This window comes from Protopterus annectens, chromosome 10.part0, assembly GCF_019279795.1.
Source record: "Protopterus annectens isolate FY-2018-M chromosome 10.part0, PAN1.0, whole genome shotgun sequence".
NCBI lineage: Eukaryota > Metazoa > Chordata > Ceratodontiformes > Protopteridae > Protopterus > Protopterus annectens.
The window spans coordinates 1638956914-1638982197 of record NC_056744.1 but is presented as its reverse complement, the minus strand read 5'-3'; the positions used below and the strand labels follow the sequence as shown (position 1 = coordinate 1638982197).

At 38.1% G+C, this 25284-nt stretch overlaps 1 protein-coding gene across 1 annotated transcript in view; it reads right to left on the bottom strand.

The window, feature by feature from the left end:
• The window catches only part of LOC122814355 (mucin-5AC-like), a 165629-nt gene extending 144688 nt beyond the window's left edge, over positions 1–20941 (bottom strand). Inside the window, exons 1-2 of the mRNA XM_044086941.1 lie at positions 20896–20941; positions 9629–9791 (exon numbers count right to left, since the gene is read on the bottom strand). Coding sequence (XP_043942876.1) covers positions 9629–9791; positions 20896–20941 — 209 coding nt within the window. The remainder of the gene's footprint in view (positions 1–9628; positions 9792–20895) is intronic.
• Positions 20942–25284: the final 4343 nt, after the last annotated feature.

Sequence of the window (25284 nt, the reverse complement as noted above, 5' to 3'; positions counted from 1 at the left end):
GTTTTGCAGACCAAGCTAGTCAAGCTTATGGGGCGATAGTTTCCAGGATCCGTTGAGGCACCACCTTTGTGGACAGGGACCACTGTTGCTGTACGCCACTCTTTGGGTACATATCCTGTAGTAAGGCTGAGATTGAGCAGTAGTTTTATGTTTGGGTTTAGCTCTTCTTGGAGTTCATGTAGGATACAGCCTGGGACACCATCTGGTCCCATTGATGCTGTGTTTTTTGCTTTGGAGAGGGCAGCTCTTACCTGAGCATCTGAGATGTCAGGGGGGCAGCACTCTGCTGGGATATATATTTGCCCTTTTGGTGGGGAAGGGGGGGGGGAGTTTGCGCTGAACCTGTCAACTAGGATGTTGGCAATGTCTGTGGGTTCGGTGTATTTTTTGTCATTTTGGACTAATTCTGAGCATGTCTGGGAATTCCCACCCAGGTTCCTAACATAACTAAAGAAAGCCTTGTGATTATCCTTCGTGTCCTGTGCAATTTTTCTCTCGAAGCTGGCCTTAGACGATTTTATGAGTGCCCGTAGTTTTTTGTTAATACTGATCAGAGATGCCTTCCCTTTTTGGGATTTTGCTCCATCATGTAGTAGCTTCCTCCTTCTATTGTATAGTTTGTTTATGGCTGGGGTCCACCAGACAGGACGTCTGCCTTTGGAGGATTGGGTCTTGGTTTTATTTGGGATTGCATGATCCATGCATTCCTGAAGGTGTTCCTAGAATGCATTTATAAAGGATTCTGTGGTCTGGGCCATATTTTCCACAGGCCTGGGGGCTTTGAAGGATTCCAGCTCGGTTTTGAGGAGTGTGAAATTTGCTTTAGAGAAGTTTTTCAATGTGGTTTTCTGGGCAGGGGGAGGGATCGGGATGTGAATATCCAGCGAGATTAGTTTATGGTCTGATCTTACCAGTGAGGGATACACTTCTGGTCTGGAGCATAGAGTCCCCATGTTGGTGATGATCAGATCCATTATGTTTTCCCCTCTTGTGGGAGTGGTAACAAGTTGTTCCATAGCATTTGAGTTTATAAATTCTAGGAACCTTTGGGCTATGGTGTTGGAGCTAGAGTAATGCTCCCAGTCTATGTTTGAGTAGTTGAAGTCACCCAATATAATGGTGTTTGGAGAGACCTTCATATTTTCCAGTGTTCTCAGGAAGGCTGAGTGGGTTTCCTGGGTTTGGGAGGGTGGTCTGTAGCAGGCTATAAACTGGAAGGCAGTTTTACCCACTGTTAGTTGCACATGTATAGTCTCTGATGCTTCGTGCTGTGCCACCAACCTGGAGGTGTGAGTATCTTTGATGAATATTGATACTCCCCCCTCCTTTTGTGGTTCGGTCCAAGTTTTGGGGCCGAAAACCATGGTATGATGTATAACCTGGTAGTGCTGGGGTGCTCTCGGGAGCCTTGAACCAGGTTTCTGTTACTGCACAGATATCGATGTTCTCCATGCTATGGAGAGTTTCGAGTGCATGCATCTTGAGGTTTAGACTTCTGGCATTGAGTAGCATTACTCTTAGTTTCTTATCCCTTGTGATACCTATGGAGGTGGGTTTGTCTTTTGAGCCTTGCCTAAAAAAGGCACTATGGGGGTAGCAAGAGCCTTTGCCAATATCCAAAAGCCCAGGGGTGACAGGTGCAAGCCATCCCTAGCGAAGCATCGTGGCTTGTCGAGCATGTCATCCCAGGCTGACAGGCATTTGATCCCCTTTGAATGACACCAATACTTAAGCCAATTGTTGAAATTGATCATCTTGTCTTCATATTGTGGCATCATTCTTGTTGAGGGTAAGATGCTACTCAAGGTCAGGGTCATACCGGCCTGGGCTACATGCTCAGAGAGCTCCTCTATGTCTCTTTTCATGCAGTCCAAGGAGGTACGTCTCAGGTCATTCACACCAGCATGGACAATGACTGAGTCATATTTGTACTTGCCTTGGAGTGACCTGAGTGCTTGTGTTATGTGGCGGATCCTAGCGCCCGACAGGCAGCTCACTGTGACCTTCTCCTTGTTCAGCCTGGTGAGGGGACATCAGTGTGCCTGACGATAGAGTCACCTATTACAAGTGTATCAGCTGTGTTGTTTAGCCTTAAGGGCTATGACTGTTCGGCACACTGTCTTTGTGAGCTATGTGTTGCACGTGTTTTGTTTTGGGGTAGCGGTTGCTTGGGTGTCTGCTTTGGAGGTCTTTGCTGCTTAGGCAGATTTTTATTTAGAGCCTCCGAGTATGTTTTTGTGTGTTTATGTGTTTGGTTTGCTGTAGTGGTAGGTCTATGTGAGACTGGAATTGTAGTGAGTGTGGTTTCCTTCTCCTCCTGACTGGTTACGTCAGTACTTAGTTGAGAGAGCTTAGCCTCCAATTTGGCTATATGGTTGCATCTCTCACATGTGTTGGAATTTGTTGGGAGGAGGAGAGGGTTGTCTGTGTACATCAGGCAGTTGTAACATTGCCTCAAGATTCCCAGATTCACCAGATGGACCGGAGAGGAGATTGACAACTGACCTTTGAACATGCTACAATAGTATTGGGAATTCCTTTATAATTGAAAAAAAGGGCCAGTGGGGAACAAGGTACTCAAGGGGAGTTTGTGAGGGTGTAGTGCTTTTAATTTTTTAGTGCTGACTTAGTGAGCAAGTGCCAGGTAACTTAAATGCAATGTGCTACAGGTAACTTAAATGCAAAAATGACAAACAGTAACTTTCTTTCAAGTGAAACAAGGAAATAAGTACAGTAAGCAATGCAGATATCACTAGGGATCCACAGAAGCGCTGAAAAGTCGCGGTTTAGGTGAAATTAGCGTTTGTGAAGTCTGGCTCTTGCCTGATGTAACAATGAGTTCAGTAAGGATATTTAAATCTTTCACCATGCTTTCTGTGAAAAAGTATATCATCATAACTCTCCCAAGGTTTCTCCTTGTGCCTTCAGATTACATAATTTCACTCTTTCTCTCATGTATCTCTTTGAGAGCCTCCTTGCTGATTTTCTGTTGTTTTAAATGTTTTTTAGTGTCTCACTGCTACTTTTTTGCTGTGTTAAACATTCTCTAGTGTTTCCCATTGAAACTAGGATAGCTAATAGCTGCAGTATAGTCCAAATAAAGGTTTTCTGCATCTGTGTTTGTTTGTGCTGGCTGTTTGGATTGGAAGGGTCCTATCTGCACTTTAATGAGGTGATTGTGTTGATTGGACTGTGCCTGGTAAAGGGAGGATGGTCTAGAGCTTGAAATAAGCATCCTTATTGGTCCTTTTGAATATTTTGAAAGTTTTTTCAAGTTTTTAGCTTCTGGTATTTAGGGCCTGCATTTGAGCAGTTTTTTTTGTTGTTTGTGTGTTGCACAGCACTGCACACTGCCATGTAACTGTATGCCAAAGCCAGACAGTTAAATTCAACAAATTTCCCTTAGATACTACTGTAATACACTAGTGTAGCCCTCATCCTTAGTGCTTTTCTAGTCAAAGAAATACTGCTAGCCAGCTGTAACCTATTAACTACCAGCAAAAATAAATAAATAAATAACTAAAACCCTAGGCAGAAATATCCAACCACTGAGCTCCTCTTTGAACAATTCTGAAAAGCCACCCTAGTGTCAACAGTCTTCAACCTAGCATTATGGACAGTTAGACTACTCTTGTTTCTCCTGTCAACCTTGTTTACTTGGGTGTCTTCAGGTAGTGTGACAACCCTCTACTAATAACTCACTCTAGTACAGAATGAGAGATGTAGCTACACCAAGAATCTTGAATCCATACTCTCTCACACTTAAAACAGTAACACGGAAGAGGCTGTCACCTTGTCAATCATTACATATGAACATAGTACCATTACTGATACACACAGTATGCACCAAACTCAAACATCTACATACACAAAGGTTCTCTTGAAAAACTTACCTAAACACCAGAGACTTCCAAAACACATGACTGCTATAACTAACCAGTCCTCACAGCACTCACAACACATAGCAACACCGGTGTCTCACCCACCAAACCCATAAGGCAAAACACTCAAAACCCAAATTTTCTTGTCATTGGAGACTCAATAATGAGACACACAGTTGTCCCACTCACCAGGTTGGACAAGGAGAAAGTCACAGTCAGCTGCCTCTCTGGTGCCAGGATTTGTCAGATCACGCATGCACTTAGGTCTCTCAGTACCAGGTACCATTAATACTCTGTCAAAATTCATGTTGGTGTGAACTACCTGAGATATACCTCACTGGACTATATGATGAGAGACATGGTTGAGTTCTTTGAGTACATGTCCCAGGCAGGTATGTCCCTAGCTTTGAGCAGCATACTACCATCACCTAAAATGATATCACAGTATAAACAAAAAATGATTGATTTCAATAATTGTCTTAGGTTTTAGTGTCATTCAAAGAGGATCCAGTTCTTGTTAGCTTGGGAAGCCATAGTCGACAAACCTCGCTGCTTTGCCAGAGACGGTTTACACCTGGCACCTCTAGGCTTTCAGTTGCTAGCAAAGGCTCTTGCCCCCCCCAAACTGCCTTTTTAGGCAAGGTCTCAAACAACATTACTGATGTGGAATTAGCCAACCAGAACAAAATAAGGGTTATGCAGTTAAATGCTAGGAGCTTAAACCAAAAACTGCAGTCCCTGGAAGCACTTCTATCACTCGAAGATGTAGATGCCCTGTAACAAATTGTTCATACCCCAAGAGGAACAAACATTCTAGAACTAGTCCTCGCTAACATGACAAACAGATGCACTGCTGCAACTGTCAGGCACGCATTAGTTAAATCTGAAAACAAAACCGTCACCTTCAAGCTGGCACTAACACCAGAACTCACAAAGGGTGAAATCAGACTAAAAACCTTCATCAAGGCAAACTATACTCTCCTACGCCAAGGTATAAATGCATTCCAAGCCCCACCCCAAGCTGGAAGTGGTAACTATGCCAAAGCTTACACTAAAGCCCTGTACAATCACTTGTATAAGTGTATAAACTCGGCTGTACCAGAAAGAATCAAAACTAGAGCCCCAAGTAAAAACAAGCTGCTATGGTGGACATCCAGCATCAATAAACTTTACAATAAACAGAAAAAGCTACTGTCTGAGAAACAAAAAGCAAGTCACCAACAATGGAAAAGCACCTTTGTCAGCCTCAACAGGCAAATAAGACAACTTGTCAAATCCTCTAAGAGGTCCTTTGAAAGAAACTTAGCAAGTACAGTCAAGGATAGCCATAAGACATTTTACAGCTACATACATAGCCTAAAAGGTAGGTCCTAAGCATGTGAAGAACTAGTGACCAAAAGTATCACACACACACACACACACACACATACACACACACACACACACACACACACACACACACACACACTGACCCCACAGAGATAGCAAACCTGCTAGCAGAGAGGTTTCGCACAAATTTCACTCCCTTATCCCCACCTAACTCATCGCAAACCTTCCTCCAACCCCCCCCCCCCACACACACACACACCCTACATATCTGAAGAGCAGGTCCTCAAAGCCTTGTCCAAGGCAAAAAACACAGCCTCTTTTGGACCCAACAGCATTCCAGGATGTCTTCTAAACAGGCTAAAACATGAACTAGCATCATCATTAATTACCCTTTTCAATCATATTCTAACCACAGACTTTGGTCCTGTAGAATGGAGAACAGCAACAGTTATTCTCCTCCACAAAGGTGGCCTAGCAGCAGACCCAGAGAATTACAGACCCATAAGCCTGACCAGCCTCCTCTGTAAGGCCATGGAACGTATCATTACGGACCTCATAAATAAAGACATAGGTGACCTCCAAACCCTGGAGCCTACCCAATTTAACTTTGTCAAGGTCAAATCCTGCCTGTTAAATCTGGTGGAGTTCTTTGAAAATGTGATCAGGGCCATTGATGAGGCAAATCTATGCACACAGCATACATCGACTTGGCAAAGGCTTTTGACACAATCCCACACTCAGGCATTACCGATAAACTTAGCAAACTGAATGTAAACCACTTTGTTCTAAGATGGGTTACCAACTGGCTCACAGACCAGACCCAGACTATGAAACTGGGTGACTCCACATCAGCCAGCAAACCTGTTACCAATGGGGTGCCACAGGGATTAGTACTGAGCCCACTACTTTTGGTATGTACTTCCCAGACATTCAGATCAAAAGTAAGGGGTTGTGGCTGAACAAGTTTAGAGATGACTGCAAATAGGTACAACCATTGAATCCCCAAATGATGGCAGTATACTTCAGGAGGGTCTCATGCAGCTCATCAATCAGTTTATTAGTCATGGTCTTAAACTGAATGCAAAGAAATGCATCATCATTCCCTTCGGCACAAAGAGTGTCCCTTTACACTATCAAATCAACAACAATACCCTAAGTACCCACAAAGTGGTAAGGGACCTGGGATCACAAGTTTACTGCAACCTTAACTTCGACCACCATGTGTCTACTGTAGTAAGAAAGGCTTTCTACGTTGCAAACTTGATTAGTAAAGGCATCACCTGAAGAGCAAAACAGGTTATAACATAACTATACTCAGCACTAATCTAGCCCATAATTGAGTATAATGCCCCATTTGTCATATGCCTTACACAGATCTACTAAAGTCCCTGTCACTATACTCTGTGTTGTCTAGACTTCTTAGGGGAGACTTATGTCTGGCCTATGGAGCAATCCAAGTCCCAAATCTAATGAACTTGCTGCATATCAGTAAATCAAATGGGACTAGAGCTACCCATTCCAGGAACCTAAATATGGCCTGCGACTTAAATAGGACATGTTGGAGGAACAGATTTATCTCCCAGCAACTGCCGCATTCAAAATTATATCCCAGCAGCTGCCGCATCTTTTGAACAGGTTACCAATTCATGTAAAACAGAGCATCTCTATGGCACTGTTCAAGAGGAATCTGGACAAGTGGATGAGGCACAGTAAATTCTTACTGGTTATAGCACCCACAACCCTACTGGACATGGGAAGTCATCACTAAATGCAATCTTTGGTACTGAATAGCATTTTCATGGTATTACATTGAAATGAAATGACTAGGCTTAAAATGACCTCCAGGTCAATAGCCTAGTAATCTCCTATGATCCTATAATCCTATGAATAGCATATACCTGCTTGGCTGCATAAATGCCATTGGGCTACTTAGGTGTGTGTGTATAAAATTCCATTCTATTTGTTTCCTTCCAGACTATCAGTCTATTAGTTGATGGATTTTGTTGAAGACAATATACCATGTTGACCTTCTTTTTATTGTGATTGCTTTTTTTACATCCAGGTTAAAAATAAAAAAAAACTAGGTCAGTAGATCTCTACATAGTATTTCATACCGAGTCTTGCCTGCTGTCTAAGTATAGAGATACTTCTGGGGATGTTTCTTTCTATGTACGCCGATAATCTCTCTTCCTTCTTTAATGTTTACTTTCTTACCTTTAGTTCATCAGACATAAATATCCCATAGTTGCTTTTTTGCTTTTGTTACTGCTGCTCCTTCCCCATCAAATGTGTACTGTTTTGTAAGTTTTTCCCAACCAGATGTATTCTTTTACATTTTTGCATTGAGATTAAGTTGCCACATTTTAAACCATTCCCACCAATGTTTTCAAGTATGTTCTCACCCTCAGCTAAACATTTTGTAAAATGTTCACAATACTTTTGAGAAGTTTTTGGGAGGCTCTTCTTGTCTCTGGACCTTGTCTTACCTCATCTTTGTCAATTTGTCTTCCACCCTCTTGGAATCAAATTTTCCATTTGACCAGGCATCATCTGTTCTTCCTCCTTCCTTCCCGAGTAGTACTCCACCTTGTCCACTTGTGAAGGGAGAGGCCAGAAAGCTATCTGGCACGTCAGCAGTCTCTTCATCTTACAGCCCTCTCTTTGTTGATCAGTTTGATCAGATCTGTTTCTCATTTCCTTTCTGCTATGTAAAAACTTTTTTTATAAAATTTATTTATTGGCTGGATAAACCCACTAGTCCCAAGCTTGTCTTGTTAGAGAGCAGCCTGGAAGCAGCATTGGTTAAGTGATATGCTTAGACTTACATGGTAGTCAAATACAGGCTGAAGTAATCAGACACAGATGTACAGGATAAGGTTTGTTAGTTGCTCATAGCCTTGATCCTTTTCGCTTATGCTTGGACTTAGTTGCTCTGATCTTCCTTATCCTGCTTTGTTTTGTCTCTATTTATTGTAGTTTTTTTCTTCTCACTTTCTTCAAAACCCTTCAGCACACTCTCTCAATGTTTCTTATTCTCTGCCTTCACTTTTACAAAAATTAAACAGACAAACTGGGTAATAATTGTTGAAAAATGAGTATGGTAAATAGCAATGCTATTTAGTTTACAATTCTAATGAAAGCATACCTATCAATATAATAAATACTACAACTCTTCAACCATCCCTGTTACTAATTGCCCATCTCATGCAGTCAAGTAAAACAAATATCATTAAATTCTTACACTTTTACTATAATGATTTCCTGGTTATGGGATTCAAGTTAATTTAGCTGTATAACATATGCATGTGCCTTATTTTTTATCTGTTTACCACATTACAGTGGGAATATGTACATACACCATAAGTTTTACATGCAGTATATATTACGTTTTATAGATGTAGCTGAGTTTAACATACTATACATACTATATATGTAGCATGGTGATCACTGGAAAAGTTATATACTCCTGAGAATGATAATATGTCTTTACTGTTAGCTCATTCAAATGTATGTATTGTGGAAATGTTGTCCCTGGCCCTCTGCTGAGAAGGGGCTTTGGCCATTTGAACTTTCATGTAAACAAAGGCAAATAACAAAGAAATAAAAGTATAACTAATAACTTGAAAAGACAAAAAAAAATCTGATTCAGTAAAAAGAAAAACAAATAGTAAACTATAAAATTGCAACTGTGTTCTACTAGAGAATTATTTTTTTAGATTTTTCTCTTTTTTTCAAATTAGTTGCTATACCTCTTTATAAAAATAATGCACAGCAGCTGTGTAACAACCACTCTGCAGTTTTAATCAGCATGCAGTAAGTGCAGTTATTTGTATCTCATAGCAAAATGCATTGTTGCATGCTCTATGTTTTGTTTGGGTGAATATAAAATAATCTCAGAGTATCCAGCATAACAATATTCTTCCTTAAATGTAGTAGGTTTGTGCTCTGTAATAGACTGGCTGAGTTTGTGAATATCTTTATGCATCTGGACTGTGTTAGGGCAAATGTTATCTATATAGCTCACATTCTATGTTCTGTTTTGTTTAAAAGGCTGTTTGGATATATCATAACATTCATGTAGGATGGACAGGTACCTGGTACAGATCATTTGGCTGTATTGGTAGGATGATCGCTGTATGTCTCATAGTTGATTGTATTTATAAAAATTCTCATGTATATGGGCTAGGTAATATTTTGTTTTGCTTTAACTTACCAGATGGTGAGTGTGCTCTGTGATGTAACTAGCTGGGTACATAAGGCTGTCAGTGCTGTTTGGATGAAGGTATTGTTTTTATCACACCTAATAACTAATCACATATTTGTGTTTCATTGGTGTATCAGATACTGTGACTGCAAATAAAAATAACTGAAACTGGGCTGTGAGTTTCAATAACAGTTTTTACCTCTGTTGTACTTACTCATCATAACAGTGGGCAGCTGTGATGATCCAGTTTTCTGTGATTAGGGACCCTCCACAAATAAAATAATCGTTTCTTAATAGAGCAACTTGCCAAGGCCAGGCCCCATTTTGTGCACTAGCCCCACCCACAATTCGACTGCTGTACTTTGGGTTTCCACATGCTGGAAGACAGAAAATGATGCTGATATTATAAAAAACATTTTAAGTAAGCAAGCCATTGTAAAATAGTGTTGCCCAGTTCTAAAAATCCTGAGCTATGCTTTTGTACTGTTTCCTGATCACATGACATGTGAAGATTCTGTAGTTATCAGTTGTTCGTAAATACAGTTAAATACAGTGTGTTTGGGCAAAGGGGCACTACGACAATAACATTGCTGCTTTACTGCTGTTACTTTGGAGGGGGGGTCATTGCCACTACAGTTTTACCATCAACATGCTAAACCCCCACCAGTTTTTCCTGCCTCTACTCCTGGTATATCCCCGTGGACTGGGCGGCCTCAACAAAGTAAAAAGGGAAGGGGATCAACAGGTTTGCCCAATACTACTCCCCCAAATGATAGAGCTTTGGAAGGATGAGTGCTCAGCACGCTGTCAGGAAGGGAATAGGAGACAGATACTTTCAGCATCACATAGGCTGTCCAGTCCAGAACTTAACCTTTAAGCCCAACCTACTCACTGACATGCATAGCTGTCATCACCTTGGTGGGTGCACAGTGAAATACCCCTACCTGTTTGGTGGGAAATCCCTCTTTTGCCTGCCTCATTTACAGCAGCATTGCCTTTGCCATGGTCCTGGTATCATCACTAGGGCTGGTGGACTGTCTTGCCCTTGCATATCCACATTCTCTTCCCCAGGAAGAGGTCAGTAGGCTATACTTTGTCATTCCACTTCCTGTCTCACAGAGCTTCACCTGAGTGGGTAAACAAACAGCTTGGCTGGTCCAACGTTAGAGCTTTATCTCAGTAAACCACCGGAGCTGGCTTTGCTCCAGTGGCATCACATGATGCAAATTATGCTTTCAGTTTACTTTGAACTAGAAATTGTAGTCTCTGTAATCAGTTATGGGAAATTGCTGTAAATGACAAACAATGTCACCCTGGCTTAACATTAAAATCTTTAAAATAATAGTTTACTAATACTGTAAACTCATGATGCTGTGGAAAATATATCAAATTCTGTAAGTTTTATACTCTGAAGATAACCTTCTTTATGGACATACACTTTACATTACAATATACAGCATTACACAGGTAATACAATTAGTCTGCTAAGAGAACTATTTCATAGGAATACCCAGCTTTCTATTTCAAAACAAAGTGGTCTATTTATGACCAAATAGAATTCTTCATTCTAAATTATTCACTATATTTAGTCAAGGTTCTATGCTTCATTCTGTAGATTTAATATATGTATTTCTTATTTTACTGTTGTACAAAATGCAGATATGTATTCACGCGAACCAAAAAAAATCACTGAGATTTTAGATAAATCCGTAAATATTGCTGCCTAAACAATGCATTGGATTCATAAATACAGTCAGTACTCATGCAAACCTTTGGACCAGGATATGTCGTGTCATGAAATACCACACATGATACAGAGCCCACCCTATTTCATCTTCTGTTAACATTAAGTCTGTGAAAAGCATGCTAAAGTCGATGCGGCTGGAAAAGGAATGTGATGGGTAAAAATGACAATTGCTGATAGAGCATTTGACACAGCAAGTCTAAAGACACATGCCACTGAAAATGTGAACTCCACAAAAAAGTCAGATGCAATTAGCAAAGTAAATCAAATATACAGTGCAAAGCAAGTCTGAAATAGAAATCAAGTGCCAGTGAAACTTTTACAAACATCAACACTGAGTCATTTTTATCTTTGTTACTTGATTTAGAAATGCTTAGATAAATGATAGAACTTATGTACACACTGAGTTCATTATTTATTTTGTTTGTTTGTTTGTTTGTTTACCGGGTAATGTCCAACTAGACCCATTTTCAGCTGATGCCCAGGGAGAAAATCTCCATACATAAAATAGACCGTATTAAACAATCAAATTGAACATGTATTAATCAACAATGTACAAAGCAAGTCAGTAAATAAATTAGTTATATAACAATTAGCACATAATTAACAAATTTAACAAAAAATGGCACAGTGATAAAAACTGGCTTAATACTGAGAACAGTGTGATACAATAATTGCAAGATAGAGAAATGCAGTCTACATAACAGTTGAAGACAAAGCAGTATGTATGCATACATTGATAACTGAAACCAAGTATAGAAAAAAGATAGCCCTCAGCTGTTAATAGTTGTAGCTTTGAGAATGAGCTAGTTTAGACTATCTTAGAAGATTCAAGAACAAATGTTAAAAGCGCAGTTTTACAATGACCATCATTCTACAGCAGCCCTGTTTTCAAAATTATTTCTTTAGTTATTCTGCAGTAATCCACATAATCTGTTTCTGAGTCATAAGCCTATCCTTGCATGCCCTGGGTGCAAGGCAAAGAAACGTATTCTGGATGAGGTGCCAGTCCACTGAAAGATGCAAGACCATGCCCACTTCTTCATACAGAGCACTCACACCTATGGGCAGTCGAGAACATCAGTTCAAGCATTGCATCATTAGGATGTTGGAAAAAGCCTGAGCACCTAGCAAAAACTTATTCAGACAAAAGAAAGACATGCAGACTCCATACAGAAACTACACCTGTTGAGAAACTTCAGAACCAAGCCTAACTGTTGCACCACTGGACAGTCTGTAAAACTTCCTCTCTCTGAGTCATGGAGGAAATGTAAAAATCAGCATTACTTATAAGGCAAAGAACCTAGTAGACAAACTTCTGCATATTGTGATAAACAGAAAAGTTATATAAAAACTGCGATCATCCATTTCTGATGTTACTGCACCAAAGGGACATACAGGAACTTAATGAGAACAGTACCCTATTCATTAAATGTCTGACTAATATATCCCATTTCTGTTAAGTTACTGTGCCAAAGGCAAGTACAGAAACTTAATGAGAACAAAATCCCATTCATTACATCTCCACACAATATGAAACAGACCCCACACTGGCTAGTCTTTTCAAGAAATGATTATTGTATCTCAGCAACAGCTCCACCTAACAACCTGCCAACAAGTTGAAACCACTGAAAGAAATGTAAAACTATTATATACAAATTCTGGCATGAAAACTGCACTCAGAATGTGAAATGCATGACAGAAGTCATCTACTCTTAACAAATAAACAATGCAAAGCAGGCTTAAAAGTGAAGTAAAGTAACAGTAAAGCCCACTCACTGGACTTACAGTAATGAGACAAACAGGGAAAGCTGTACTTCTTGTCTAAAACTGTGTATAGAAATTACTTCATGTGTGACTTACACAAAGTAAGATTTATGTGTCTTGCAGTTTAGTATCTTAGGGAACATGGTATTCCATTATACAGCAAAAACTTATTAATGGTCATTAAGCTATGTCATGTGGTTACTGAAGACACTACATAACCTTTAAACCATAATTCACCTCATTTTAAAGCTAAGTGTACGCATTACAGATACAATACCATGGTATGTCATTAATCTACATTTTTTTGTCATACCACTCTACCAGTCCTAATGATCAGGTATTTAACATTTCTCTAAAATGTCGAAACTACGTCAACATGGAAAAGCATCATTATTTTCCACATCATTTTAAGAAAAGAACTTTATTGTACTTTGGCTCTCAGACTCTTATGTAATATGTATAGCTCATGACAACATAGAGTATATGTGGAGATTAAATGAATTTCAGTCCGAGGTCCAAGGCAAGGCTAAATACCAGTACAGCAACTCTCTCCCCAAGGGATGTTCTTGTATCCAGTTTTGATAAGATATTGAGAATGCCATTTAAATAGACATGACTTTCTGTTGCTTACTCTTCTTGGAGTCTCATGGCTAAATGACACATTTTTGTGTAAACCTAGTATTATGTATGCCTTAGTAGAATTTTATTACTTATATACCTTCACTATACATATAGTCAGGCAACTAAGACGAAAGCAGGCATTGTTCTCAAAATGCAGTTTTATTAATTCTCCTACCTTGAGAGTGAATCTGTTGAGGAGCTGTAAAGAAAACAAAATGTCAGTTAGTGCTAAACTTCATTTAGAATAAATGGGCTGTCTAAATCATTAATGCATTTTATAATATTAGATGCAGGCTTATTGTAAATTATAAAAAGCAAAAAATACTGCCTTGCTAAAGCTAGAGTTATGGTGAAGCCTTTCAAAGATGTTGATACATGTTGGGTATATTGTGGATAAAAGCTTTAACATATAGTCCAAACAGAATATTACTTAGAACAGATGATACATAGAAAGGCATGCTCTACATCCCTTAGCACATGGTACAAGGACTGACATATGTAGTGCCTGCACCTAGCCATTATATGGGGTCTTATCAGTAATGTGTGGTTAGTACAGCTGAGTTTACTTTTACACCCCAAAATTGTGCCACCAGCAGCTGTAACCATGATGGATGTCAGTTTTCATTAGTTTCCCATGAACCACATGCACGTGTTGGTTCAGACTCAAATTCTATTGCAGAGGATCAGTATAAATGAATTTGAAATTGAACCTGGAGAGGCACCGTTTTCAACATCATTAACACCCCTGTTGTTACTGCATTAGATCAGTTTCTTCCTTTTCCCAATTCATTCTGCAGCAATAGCTGAGCGTTCATGTTTCATGTAAAGATGTGACAGTAAATAGTGTGCAGTGAGTTTCAGAACAATGAATGATAGGTGCCACATAGCCAGAATATGCAAATGAATAACTTAATTGCATAGTATGTGATTAACTCTTCCCAAAGCCAACAGCCTGCATAGTCTTATAGTCATTGTATACAAACAAGGCCATATAATACTGATTTAAAACGTTCTTTATTACTTAGTATATATCATCTATTCTACAGTTGTGGATTACTACAAGATGCTGAGCAGACATATATTTTTTTTCAGTGACTCATTTTTATTAGAAAGCTATGGGTTATGAAATTTGCAGAAAGTTCTTTTTTTCCCTTGTTTCTTAATAACCCTTACCCCTACATTTCTACCTAAAATAACCAACTCCAGTGTCATAAAAGCTCAGGAAAGGTAATACAACCTATTGATTATTGAAGGTTTGATGAGGTGGTTTTTCATTGCTGTGGTTTCATTGATAAGTTAGTACTATCAAAAAGTAATCCAGCACAAGGAGAAGGTAAAAAGTAAATAAAGGCTTTATTGTGGCAACTCCATATAGAATAGCAAACCGGTTTTGACTGAAGATTCAAGCCTTCCTCAGTGCAACAAAATATTCCATTAGAGCACATCCTAGTGTCTGCTTTTATATCAGTATATTTAAAGAGATACACCTGAAACGTAAACAACCTTCAGACCCTTTAGGCACAAAAAACATAAAGGGGGGGGGGGGAGAAAACATAGAAAGAAATACACAGAACATTAAACAATTGGTACAGAAAATTGTAACTCAATAGACAATGTACACAATATCTCCTCATACGAATTGTCAGATTTACATAATAAAGTACTAAACAAGGGTCTCAATTTTGTACCTACTTTTGTTGTACCTGAGCATGTTCTAGTTAATGAACTGCATAGTTTTTGCAGAATATTTTTTTCAGATACTGCAAACGCTCAAAGATCTACTGGGTTTCAGTTTGGAAGATCCGAGTTCCAACCCCCTATGGATAAACATGTGGTTATATTTAAAGAATGTGTTCTTAAGGATTTGCATTTTTCTCAAGAGTATCAACCAATCAGACACAATCTGACAAAGCAAGAACATCAAGCATTACATGAACTCAGTTCTAATCATAATATAGTCATTTTTACCAGCTGACAAGGGAGGTGGCATTGTAGTGATGGATTGGGAGATGTATCAGGCTGAGGCAGACAAACAACTTTCTGATGCCCGCTTCTATATACATATGGTTGTTGATCCCACGCCAAATTTTAAAAAACATATTGACTCCTTTCTAGACCTAGCCATGGAGGAAGGCATTATTAATCAACAAACATATAAACAACTTAAGGTTTCAGATCCGATCCCTCAGTACTTATATTTACTCCCAAAGATACATAAAAATCCTGCATGCCCACCAGGTAGACCAATTGTATCTGGGAAGGGTTCTCTAACTGAACCTTTATCTGCCTTCCTGACTCAATACTTACAACCTTTACTGTCTGTGGTTAGGTCCAGACAAAAAGATACCACTGAATTCTTGAATATCATTCGGGACACACAATTGGAATCTAACTGGTATCTTTGTACACTGGATGTCACCTCCCTTTATACAAGTATACCACATGGGGCTGGAATACAGGCCATTCAATACTGGCTAGAGAAATCTAAACTATACACTCCTGGTTTCAGTAAGTTTCTACTTACCCTAACAGAACATGTCTTAACAAAAAATATTTTCTATTTTTATGGCAAGTCTTATTGGCAGGTCAGAGGTACAGCTATGGGAGCATCCTTTGCTCCCATTTATGCTGACCTATTCATGAGGTTTTTTTGAAAAGCAGTTCATTTATGACACCAATAATAACTCCTTTTTAGATGAGTTAGACATTTGGAGACGTTATCTGAATGATTGTTGGATGGTGTGGTGGGGTGATGTAACATATGTACATGAATTTGTTAGTTATCTCAGTAATAATAGATGGGATATTCAGTTTACACTAAACATTGAATATCAACAAATTATCTTTTTGGATGTAATTGTTACTCCACAAGAAGATCATACTTTGGAAACTCGAGTACATAGAAAATTTCCAAAATATAATACTTTACTTAATGCTTCCTGTCATCATCCCCGCCACATCATCAACAACATCCCCAAGTCCCAATATTTACGCATCAAATGTATATGCTCTTCTGAACAAAGTCGAGTGTCAACAAGATTTAACAAACAGGCTGGTAACTAGAGGCTACAATAAACATCATATTTCCCAAACTGTAACCCAGGTAAACAAAACTGAGAGATCCCAACTTTTGGAATACCAAAATAGAACCACTCAACATAATATACAGGAATCACAACCAGTTAGACTAGTGACAACATTTGGTAGTAACACTCCAAGGTTCAGAAATATTACTAACAATCATTGGGATATTTTACTTGCACATGAACATTTAAATGGGGTACTTCAAGACAGATGTCTATTTTCCTACCACAGAGGCAGAACCATTAACTCATATTTCACTCATTATAAATGTTACAATCCACCTGTGTCTATATAGAAAACATTATTTAGTGATACATTATTAGGCTGTTTCCCCTGTGGTCACTGCAGCGCATGTTCACACATTTTCAAAACCAAAGAATTCACTAGCTGTAATACTTCTAAAGTTTATCAGATTAGAGTTTTTGTTAATTGCAGCACCAGTGACTGGATAATCTATTTAGCTACCTGTACTTGTTCATCTTTTTATGTTGGACAAACGTCAAGACCCTTTAGACACCGCATAAGCGAGCATTTAAGTGAGATTAGAAACAAAAGGATCTCCAACGCCCTTTATAAACATACCACCACACACAAAACTGCCAAATTTAATTTTACCATAATAGACAAAATTAAATGCACAGAACTTCCAAAGCAGGATGACATGAAATATTAAATAACAAGGAATCCTCTTGGATTATTAGGCTAGGTGCTTTATTTAGACCTGGCCTTAATGAATTAAGCCAGATTTTAACTTGGTTGTTCTGTTTAACAAATCCATTCATTTCAGGTGTATCTCTTTAAATATACTGATATAAAAGCAGACACTAGGATGTACTCTAATGGAATATTTTGTTGCACTGAGGAAGGCTTGAATCTTCAGCCGAAACCGGTTTGCTATTCTATATGGAGTTGCCACAGTAAAGCCTTTATTTACTTTTTACCTTCTCCTTGTGCTGGATTACTTTTTGATAGTACGGATTTAATTAATATAATCCGTGCACTCAGTCTACCTTGGCGTAGTTTTGGTTTATTTCATTAATAAGTTAATCAGTTAAACAAATATCATATAGCAGTCAAAAAGATAGTCTTGACAAATGAGAATATAAGACATTTGAATCTGTTTGTATTATTTTATGCATCTTTTGTACTTAATATCAACTAAATAAGGACATTTTCTTAAGAATCACTGATATTGCTTTCAAGATATAAAATGTTACAAAATTAACAGTTAGCAAATGTTTCTGTCCTCTGAGGTATTGAATGTTGATACATTGCAAAATAAGCAGACAAGCAACTCACTCAGTCACCAACCCTGCACCGTCTTTCTAGATGATCAGATATGATTACTTTAAAGCCTCTCCCTTGCCTAGAGACTGCAACAGTTGCATCATATTTACAATCATTGAATTTATTTCTCCATCTAAGAACTTTGTCTGTTTTCTTACATGGATGACCAGCTTCAGGACCTATTACTGCATTTTCACGGTCCTTGAATATTTAATATCTGCATTATTTTTATACCTCATGTCGCACATCTTTATTCTTCCTGCTTTCCGCTCTGAATTTCTTCTATATCCCTAATGCAGAAAAATCTGTCTCCTGGACTAGTCCATTTTATTTATTTATTTTCTTTTTGTTGATTGGATGAATCCTACCAGCCTATGACCTATTCCGTTAGAACACTGAGATGGTATTTATGCTGATGAATGGAAAATTGGTCCAAGACTCTGGGATAATTTCCTTAATCTCCTTACTGAGGCCCCTGAAGAGTTGATGATCTAATGGAAGATCATATTGGAGGAGGTAGGATTGAAGAATTCTGTGATGGTTAACCTGTAAGTTAGTACTTATTTTGTGGTTGTTGGGCTGTTAATACAGACTATTTTGAACAATTCAACAGTTGGGTGACATCCGTGAATCCCAGTGACTGAATGACAAAATAGTCTGGTTTAACACTTCAGAGTACATTAGGTAGGTATAGTCAGATGGAAGCCCTGAGAATGTTTGCTGATTTAAAAATTGCATGGGGCACAGTGGTGACAGCATGTGAACAGCATTACTAGGTTCTCAGGAAGCCAAAAAAACAATGTCAAATGAAAGCAGAGATTACATAAACTCTTGCAGCTGTAGGACTGAGCAGAGACATGGCTGAACTGAATGAGAATTTCATTTGTTACAATATAAATTTGCAGAGAAAGAGAGAGCCTCTCTGAATAGATACTATTTTTGGAATTAAATTATTAAACCACTGAGAGATATCTAGCATGTTTTGGTGTTGAGTTTTAATACATCTTGCTGAATTTGATTTTGAGAAAGTCTGACAAATAAGTCTTCAGGAAATTAATACAATGAATACAACTTGTATCTCAGCTGAAAAAGAGCATCCACAGGTGATAGTGAAAACTGCCATGGAATGAAAAGTGCTTTCTGTGCAATCCTTAACTTTTCTTTCTTCTTGTGTCATACTAAGTTCTACTTCAGAAAGGGGTTATCAAGACACATCCAACAATGTCTTGTATAACTCAAGTTGGTATTTTTGTAAATTTCTCTTAATTCAGGTTGATGGAAACCGTTGTCATTGAGATCCAAAAGATCACATGTAGACTGTGTATCAAGCAGTTAAATTAGACCAACTACCCATGTTGATTCTGGAAGATTCAGTGGAAATTAAGACTATACATGCCGCTCATCAAATGGCTTTCATAGCTGGCTCAGAAACGATAATGTACATTGAGACAACTCTCAACCTGTGGCCTATGCATGTGATATTCAGGAATGAAAAGTTGTTTCACAAAGCTATGAAAACATTTTAATGGCTCCTCTGGAGAAAACTGAAGATATTCCAAACCACCAAAGATGACTGGAATTAAAAAAATTAAACAGAAGATGAAACCATGGTTTTGTTTCTCTCAGATAATCTGCCTAAAATTTCAAACTTGGAAGTTTCACTTCTTATTACTTCTGAAAGAGATAATAGATCCCACGGTCATAAACATCTTAGAAGGAATAATCCTTAGCCAGTTATCTTCAAACTATTATTTTAAACAGACCAAGAGCATATTTGAAAGACAGATGTAGAATGTGAAATCTTGTCTTTTAAGTTTTTACCACTGCCACAGCCCATAGAATACCTCTTTCCAAAGCAAGGAAGCTTTGCTATTAAAAAAACCTTCTCTTATTACTGAACTAAAAATAATTCCCTCACTAGTCCTGAATATACCAAAAACATTATACAAGTCAAACTAAGTCTAAAAATTGTCTGCAATTCAAGTATTTTACCTAGAAGTCAGAAGCACGACAATTTCTTTGTTAAGCTTATTTGAATATTTAATTCATGCAACTGATTTACTGAATGATTGTTTTTAACTGATTAATCGCATTTTTTTATTTCCTGGTATTTCATTATTTGTAACCCCTCAAAAGTCAGTGCACTGAGATTCTAAGATTTAATAAAAAAAAATACTTTTATTGTGCTACTTGTTATTAATTTATTTATTTGTAATCCTTTAAATCAACCATGAGGTTACTTATGCTCTGGTAGTTAACACAGAAAATTATAGTATTGGATTGTGGTTAATGTACTTCCTGTAGTAGTCCCGCCTCAGTTTCCATAGTGTGTGATTCTGAATAAGTCATTTAAAAAATGCTTCCAGGTTGTCCCCAGAAAGGAACACTTACATGCAGCTGGCTATTAAGATTAACAAATTAAAAAAAATGCTTCCTTATTAGCAGCTGTAAATACAATAAAGATATTGTTAGAGACAAAAAAAGATTACAGCTAAATAGGAATGAACTATGGAACAAATGCATTTAGTATGCAGTTTACAAATAAAAAACAATTAAAAAAACTAAAAGCAGGTGGCAGAAGCAAATGGGACCAGTAGAGTTAAAACATAGTTTTACATAAAAAGGGCAGCCATTACAGCTCGGGTACCCTGTAACTCTGAAGGGAAAATACGAATGCAAACATTGGTGCGAGAGATAATGAGGGCAGTTACAAGTTGAAACAGTTAAGACTAGCAAAATATTTTCAACTTTTTATGAGTCTTTGCAAGGGCTCTGAAACTTTGACCTGTTGGAAGATAGTGGTGTGATCAGTATTTCTGTATAACATAGAAACCTGGGCAGTGAAGGCAGAGTAGTTGAGGAAGCTAGGGATGATGGAGATGAAGTGCCTGAGATGGGTGGTAGGATGCATACTATGGGACAGACAGACATAAAGATAATGACATCAGAGATGAAGCCAAAGTAGTTGCAATTCATACCTCTAAACTGTCCACATTTAGCAGAATGTCCTGATTTATGCCTCATTTTTGATCTGTTACTCATAAAACTTTTTTGGTGAATCACTAAGGATTGAAATCATTAAATATTAATGATAATAATGACATATATATGAATTTCAGACACTGGAGGGACCGATTTGTTGCCCAGAGGTTACCACACCTTTAGAATGGACTCCCTGTTTCATGTCAAACAGAGCACCTCAATGGCGCTCTTCAAATGCAATCTGGATGGGTAACTGTAAATTCACCCCTGGGTTCCACCTGTGACTCTCTTGGACAGGTGCAATTTGTGCTGATCATTAAAATAAGGGTAGACCTTGACTAGGCTTGTAAGGGCCCTAGGGCCATTAGCCTAGTAACTTCCTATGATCTTATGGTCCTATATCCCTCAGAAAATGAAAGGTAACCTACATTCTGTTATTCTAACAACTTTCTAAACTTATCAGAGCAATATTTAAAATCTGTCCCTATTTTTGGGCCTTTGTCCCCAAACCCCACTATTTTAGGCTTTGTCCAGATTTCTTGCACTAAGAGGTTGAGAGGTACAATGCATTTGTAGAAAATGTCAAAGATAACAAATTACAGTAGTTTGGACACACATGCACAAGAGCAGAATATAATTTGGTGAAGGAGAATTTTGGAGAGGTGCCGATAAAGCAATAGGAAATGAGGATGTCCATCAAAGGCATGGATGGATTGTATTAAAGAAGACCTGTGACAGTCAGACATGGCTAACAAAGAATGTAGAAAATTAGCACTGAATTGAGAGGTGAGGTGACAGTTGACACAACACCTTGACCCCATGTAGAAAAAAAATGGGAAAAGGGGGTTTTAATGATGATGGGGAGATAATTTTCTAAAGTTTATCATAAAAGCACATCTTCTACAAATTATTATTACCCAAGGTAACACTTTACAAACTGAGTCTTCAGCTTTGACACAGGAAGCAGGGGCAACCCCATCAGCTACACTGAAATGGGAAATCTCCAGGAGTGGAGCATCTAAATGCAGACATCTACCATTATTTGAAAGGTTTGATTACTCCCAGTATGACTATAATTTGTAACATATCCAGAAAGAAAAGCAGTTTCCTAGATCTGTCAAAACATCCACAATACTTGATCTACCCAAAGCAGGTACTGATCCATAGCCAGTATACATATACATGCCCTTACATCTTATTAATTTAGATGTAAAAATCTATGCTAGAATAGTTGCTTCAAGACTGCATAACACATTTGGTTAGCCTCTCTCAGGCTGGATTTCTCTCCAAAAGTTCAGTTCAAGTATTGATTACTGGCATGATTTTTGCAGGCAATGATTATATCCAGCAATAGAGCTATAGTATTTTTTACCATTTCTAAGAAAGCTTTCATTGTGTCTGATGGTTTATCTGTCTTATAAGCTTCATTATTATCTTACACGTCCTCTGTTAAGTGTTCACTACCAAAGATGCTGTCAAAATCAGATTTGCCACAGTCTGTTCAACTACACAAATACACAAGATAGGGATGCCTATAGCCACCTCACATATAGCTAGAATTTTAAAAGTACTAAACTTTAGTATTGTCTGAAAATGGGGCGACACGATTGTAACACATTATTTGCTGATGCCTGCCCTAACCGGTAGCCCACAAAAGAACATAACTAAAAAAGGACAGCGCCTTTTTTATGAAAAACGAATGTAATTTTTCGCATCATCTGAAGAAAGGATTAATAAAAACAAGACTGAAATATTTATTTCATGCTTGACTGCAGTACGGTTGACAGCCATCAATGACACCAGAGAAATTGTTACTAAGAGACAAAATATTTTTTTACAACAGTTAGTGATTTCCAAATGGAAACATCCAGAACAACATTCAGGAAATGAATTATCAAAGTTTATTTTGTGTTGTGGCAGAAGATTAAGGTTAGGAATTTTGTCATTTCTGTTTCTATCCAAGACAATTATTTGCATACCACAAATAATATGTATTCAATATTATGAAGAATTATGCTTTTATGATAAATAAGACACCACTATATGCTAGTATACAACTTTCTGTGTGAACTATCCAGTAACTTAGCATCAGAAATATTTTCCACTAGGAATTCCTGCCAATATATGCAATTTAATCTACATCTACATTGGGATAGCACAGTGGTGCAGCAGTAGCATTGTCGCCTTATAGCAAGAGGTTCTTCAGTTTGATTCTCAGCTGGGGGATGCCTTCTGTGTGGAGTCTTCATGTCCTCCCTGCATTCGCGTGGGTTTCCTCCAGGTGCTTTGGTTTTCCCCCCACGTTTCAAAGACATATGTCTGGAGTGTTTCTCCCTGGGCCTCTACTGAAAATTGGCTTTGTTCCAAGTCGGACTTTCATGGTAAACAAATGTAAAAAAAAAAATCTACTTTTCAATGTCCTTTGGTCAACTTAGGATTGTTTGAAAAAGTAAGACTGAATCCCATTTAGTCAACCAGTAAAACATGAAAAAATCTACTTGCTTTCTAGAGGATCCATGGTACGGCAGCCTGTTTCAACAATTCACTGTTTTGTGATTCACTGCAACATGTTCACGTTTGTACATTCAAGATTATTTCCATTCAGGATTTACTTCTAAAAATGCTAGGCTGTATTTTTTCTTAATATTAACTTGACATTTTTTTGTTTTACTTTTAAATACACTTTTGTTTAAAAGAAAGAGGAATTCATGATTATTTATCAATAGCTTTCTGTCCAATCAACAAACCATCAAGGAAAAAAAAATCACTGAAAGCCACTTTCAGCAAACAATACTTTACAGCTTTTCTTTGTAGAGGAGACAAGCATCTTGCACCCCCCCCCCATGTGTGTGGAAACCCCACACACCCTCATCTTATATACACTGACTCAATTCATGGTCGCATAACAGAGGATAAAGGGCTGCACCATGTAGTCACTGATATAAAGCCACCATGCTATTGCCAATCAGACAAACAGCATTTGGCAAGAGCACAAGTTCCCAGAAAAGGAACCGTACAAGTTATGAGTAGGAGTATTTCTTGGACCATGAGATAATTAAACATATATTGAATGAACACTGTAAAGCAACATCAGATTTGTGAAAAGAAGGGACAAATTTGGGCTTATACCTGGGGAAAGTGGGCATGTTGGGTAGTTGATTTATTTATTTTACATTTGGTTATCGGGAAAGTCTGACTGGACATGGGAGAAAAGCTCCACAATTAACATTTGCACACATCATAACAGTCTTCAATTTGAATTCACACAGTACAGTACATTAATGACAACAGCATTATTTAACATATGACATAAAATTATATAATAGCATCAGCAATTTAAAACATTAGTTTCAACAGAAAGTAGTTGTTACAGCAAGGGTAAGATACAGGTAGGAATAATTATAAGAGATGTGGGGAGAGAAGTATGGGGTGAAGGTATGACTGAGGAGTACAGAACTAAAGAGATAGAGTGAGAGAAGGGAGGGGGGGTCCTAGTGTTAACCTGGACTGTCACAGTTGCAGAGCCATGAGTTCAATAAATGTGATTTTAAGGACTTTTTAAATTTGTGTATGGGAGCTATAGCTGTGATGAGAGGGGGAAGCTTATTCCATTGTTTGGGTATTGTGTTAGAATAGAGGGATGAACCAGCAGCATTATTATCTTTAGTTACTTTGATAAGAAGTTTGTTAGTGGAGAGGAGGTTTCTGGTACAGGAGTATGGAATTATCAGGTCTTGTAGTGAAGGGGTTTTCTCAGGATGATGTAGACTTTTCTGTGACAGGGTAAATTGATTATATAGAAGTAGGTGAGGAAGTTCAAGCCAATTGACCTGTTTGAGAGCTAGACAGTGGTGTGATCTGTAAGAACTGTTAGTAGCGAATTTGGCAATTTTATTATAGCAGGCTTCTAGTTTAGTTAGGTCAGATTTCCTAAGGTTGGAGAGGACTGGAGAGGCATATAGTAGTGCAGAGATGAGATATGTATGTGCAATAGTGGCTCTAGAAGTGTTTGTTAAGAACTGTTTATTTCTATATGGAGTGCCTAGTTTTTTATGGACTTTCTTTATGGTGAGAGAGATATGGGCATTGAATTTCATGTTACAGTCAATCACAACCCCGAGAAGCTTTGTGTGGCTAACAGGAGATAGAGTAGTTTTGTTACTGGATATGATGTTAAATGAGATGTCAGGATTGGTATGTTGTGTAGGTTTGAAGATGATAAGTTTTGTTTTGCTTGGGTTGAGTATTAGTTGGTGGTCAGTGAGCCAAGATTCAGCAGAGAGAAAGGAAGCTTGAGTTTGTTGGTGTACTTTCTGGAGGAAAGAGGAGTCATCTGTCTACTGGATGACTGAGGATTGGAGATTAGAGGAGTAAAGATTATTGGT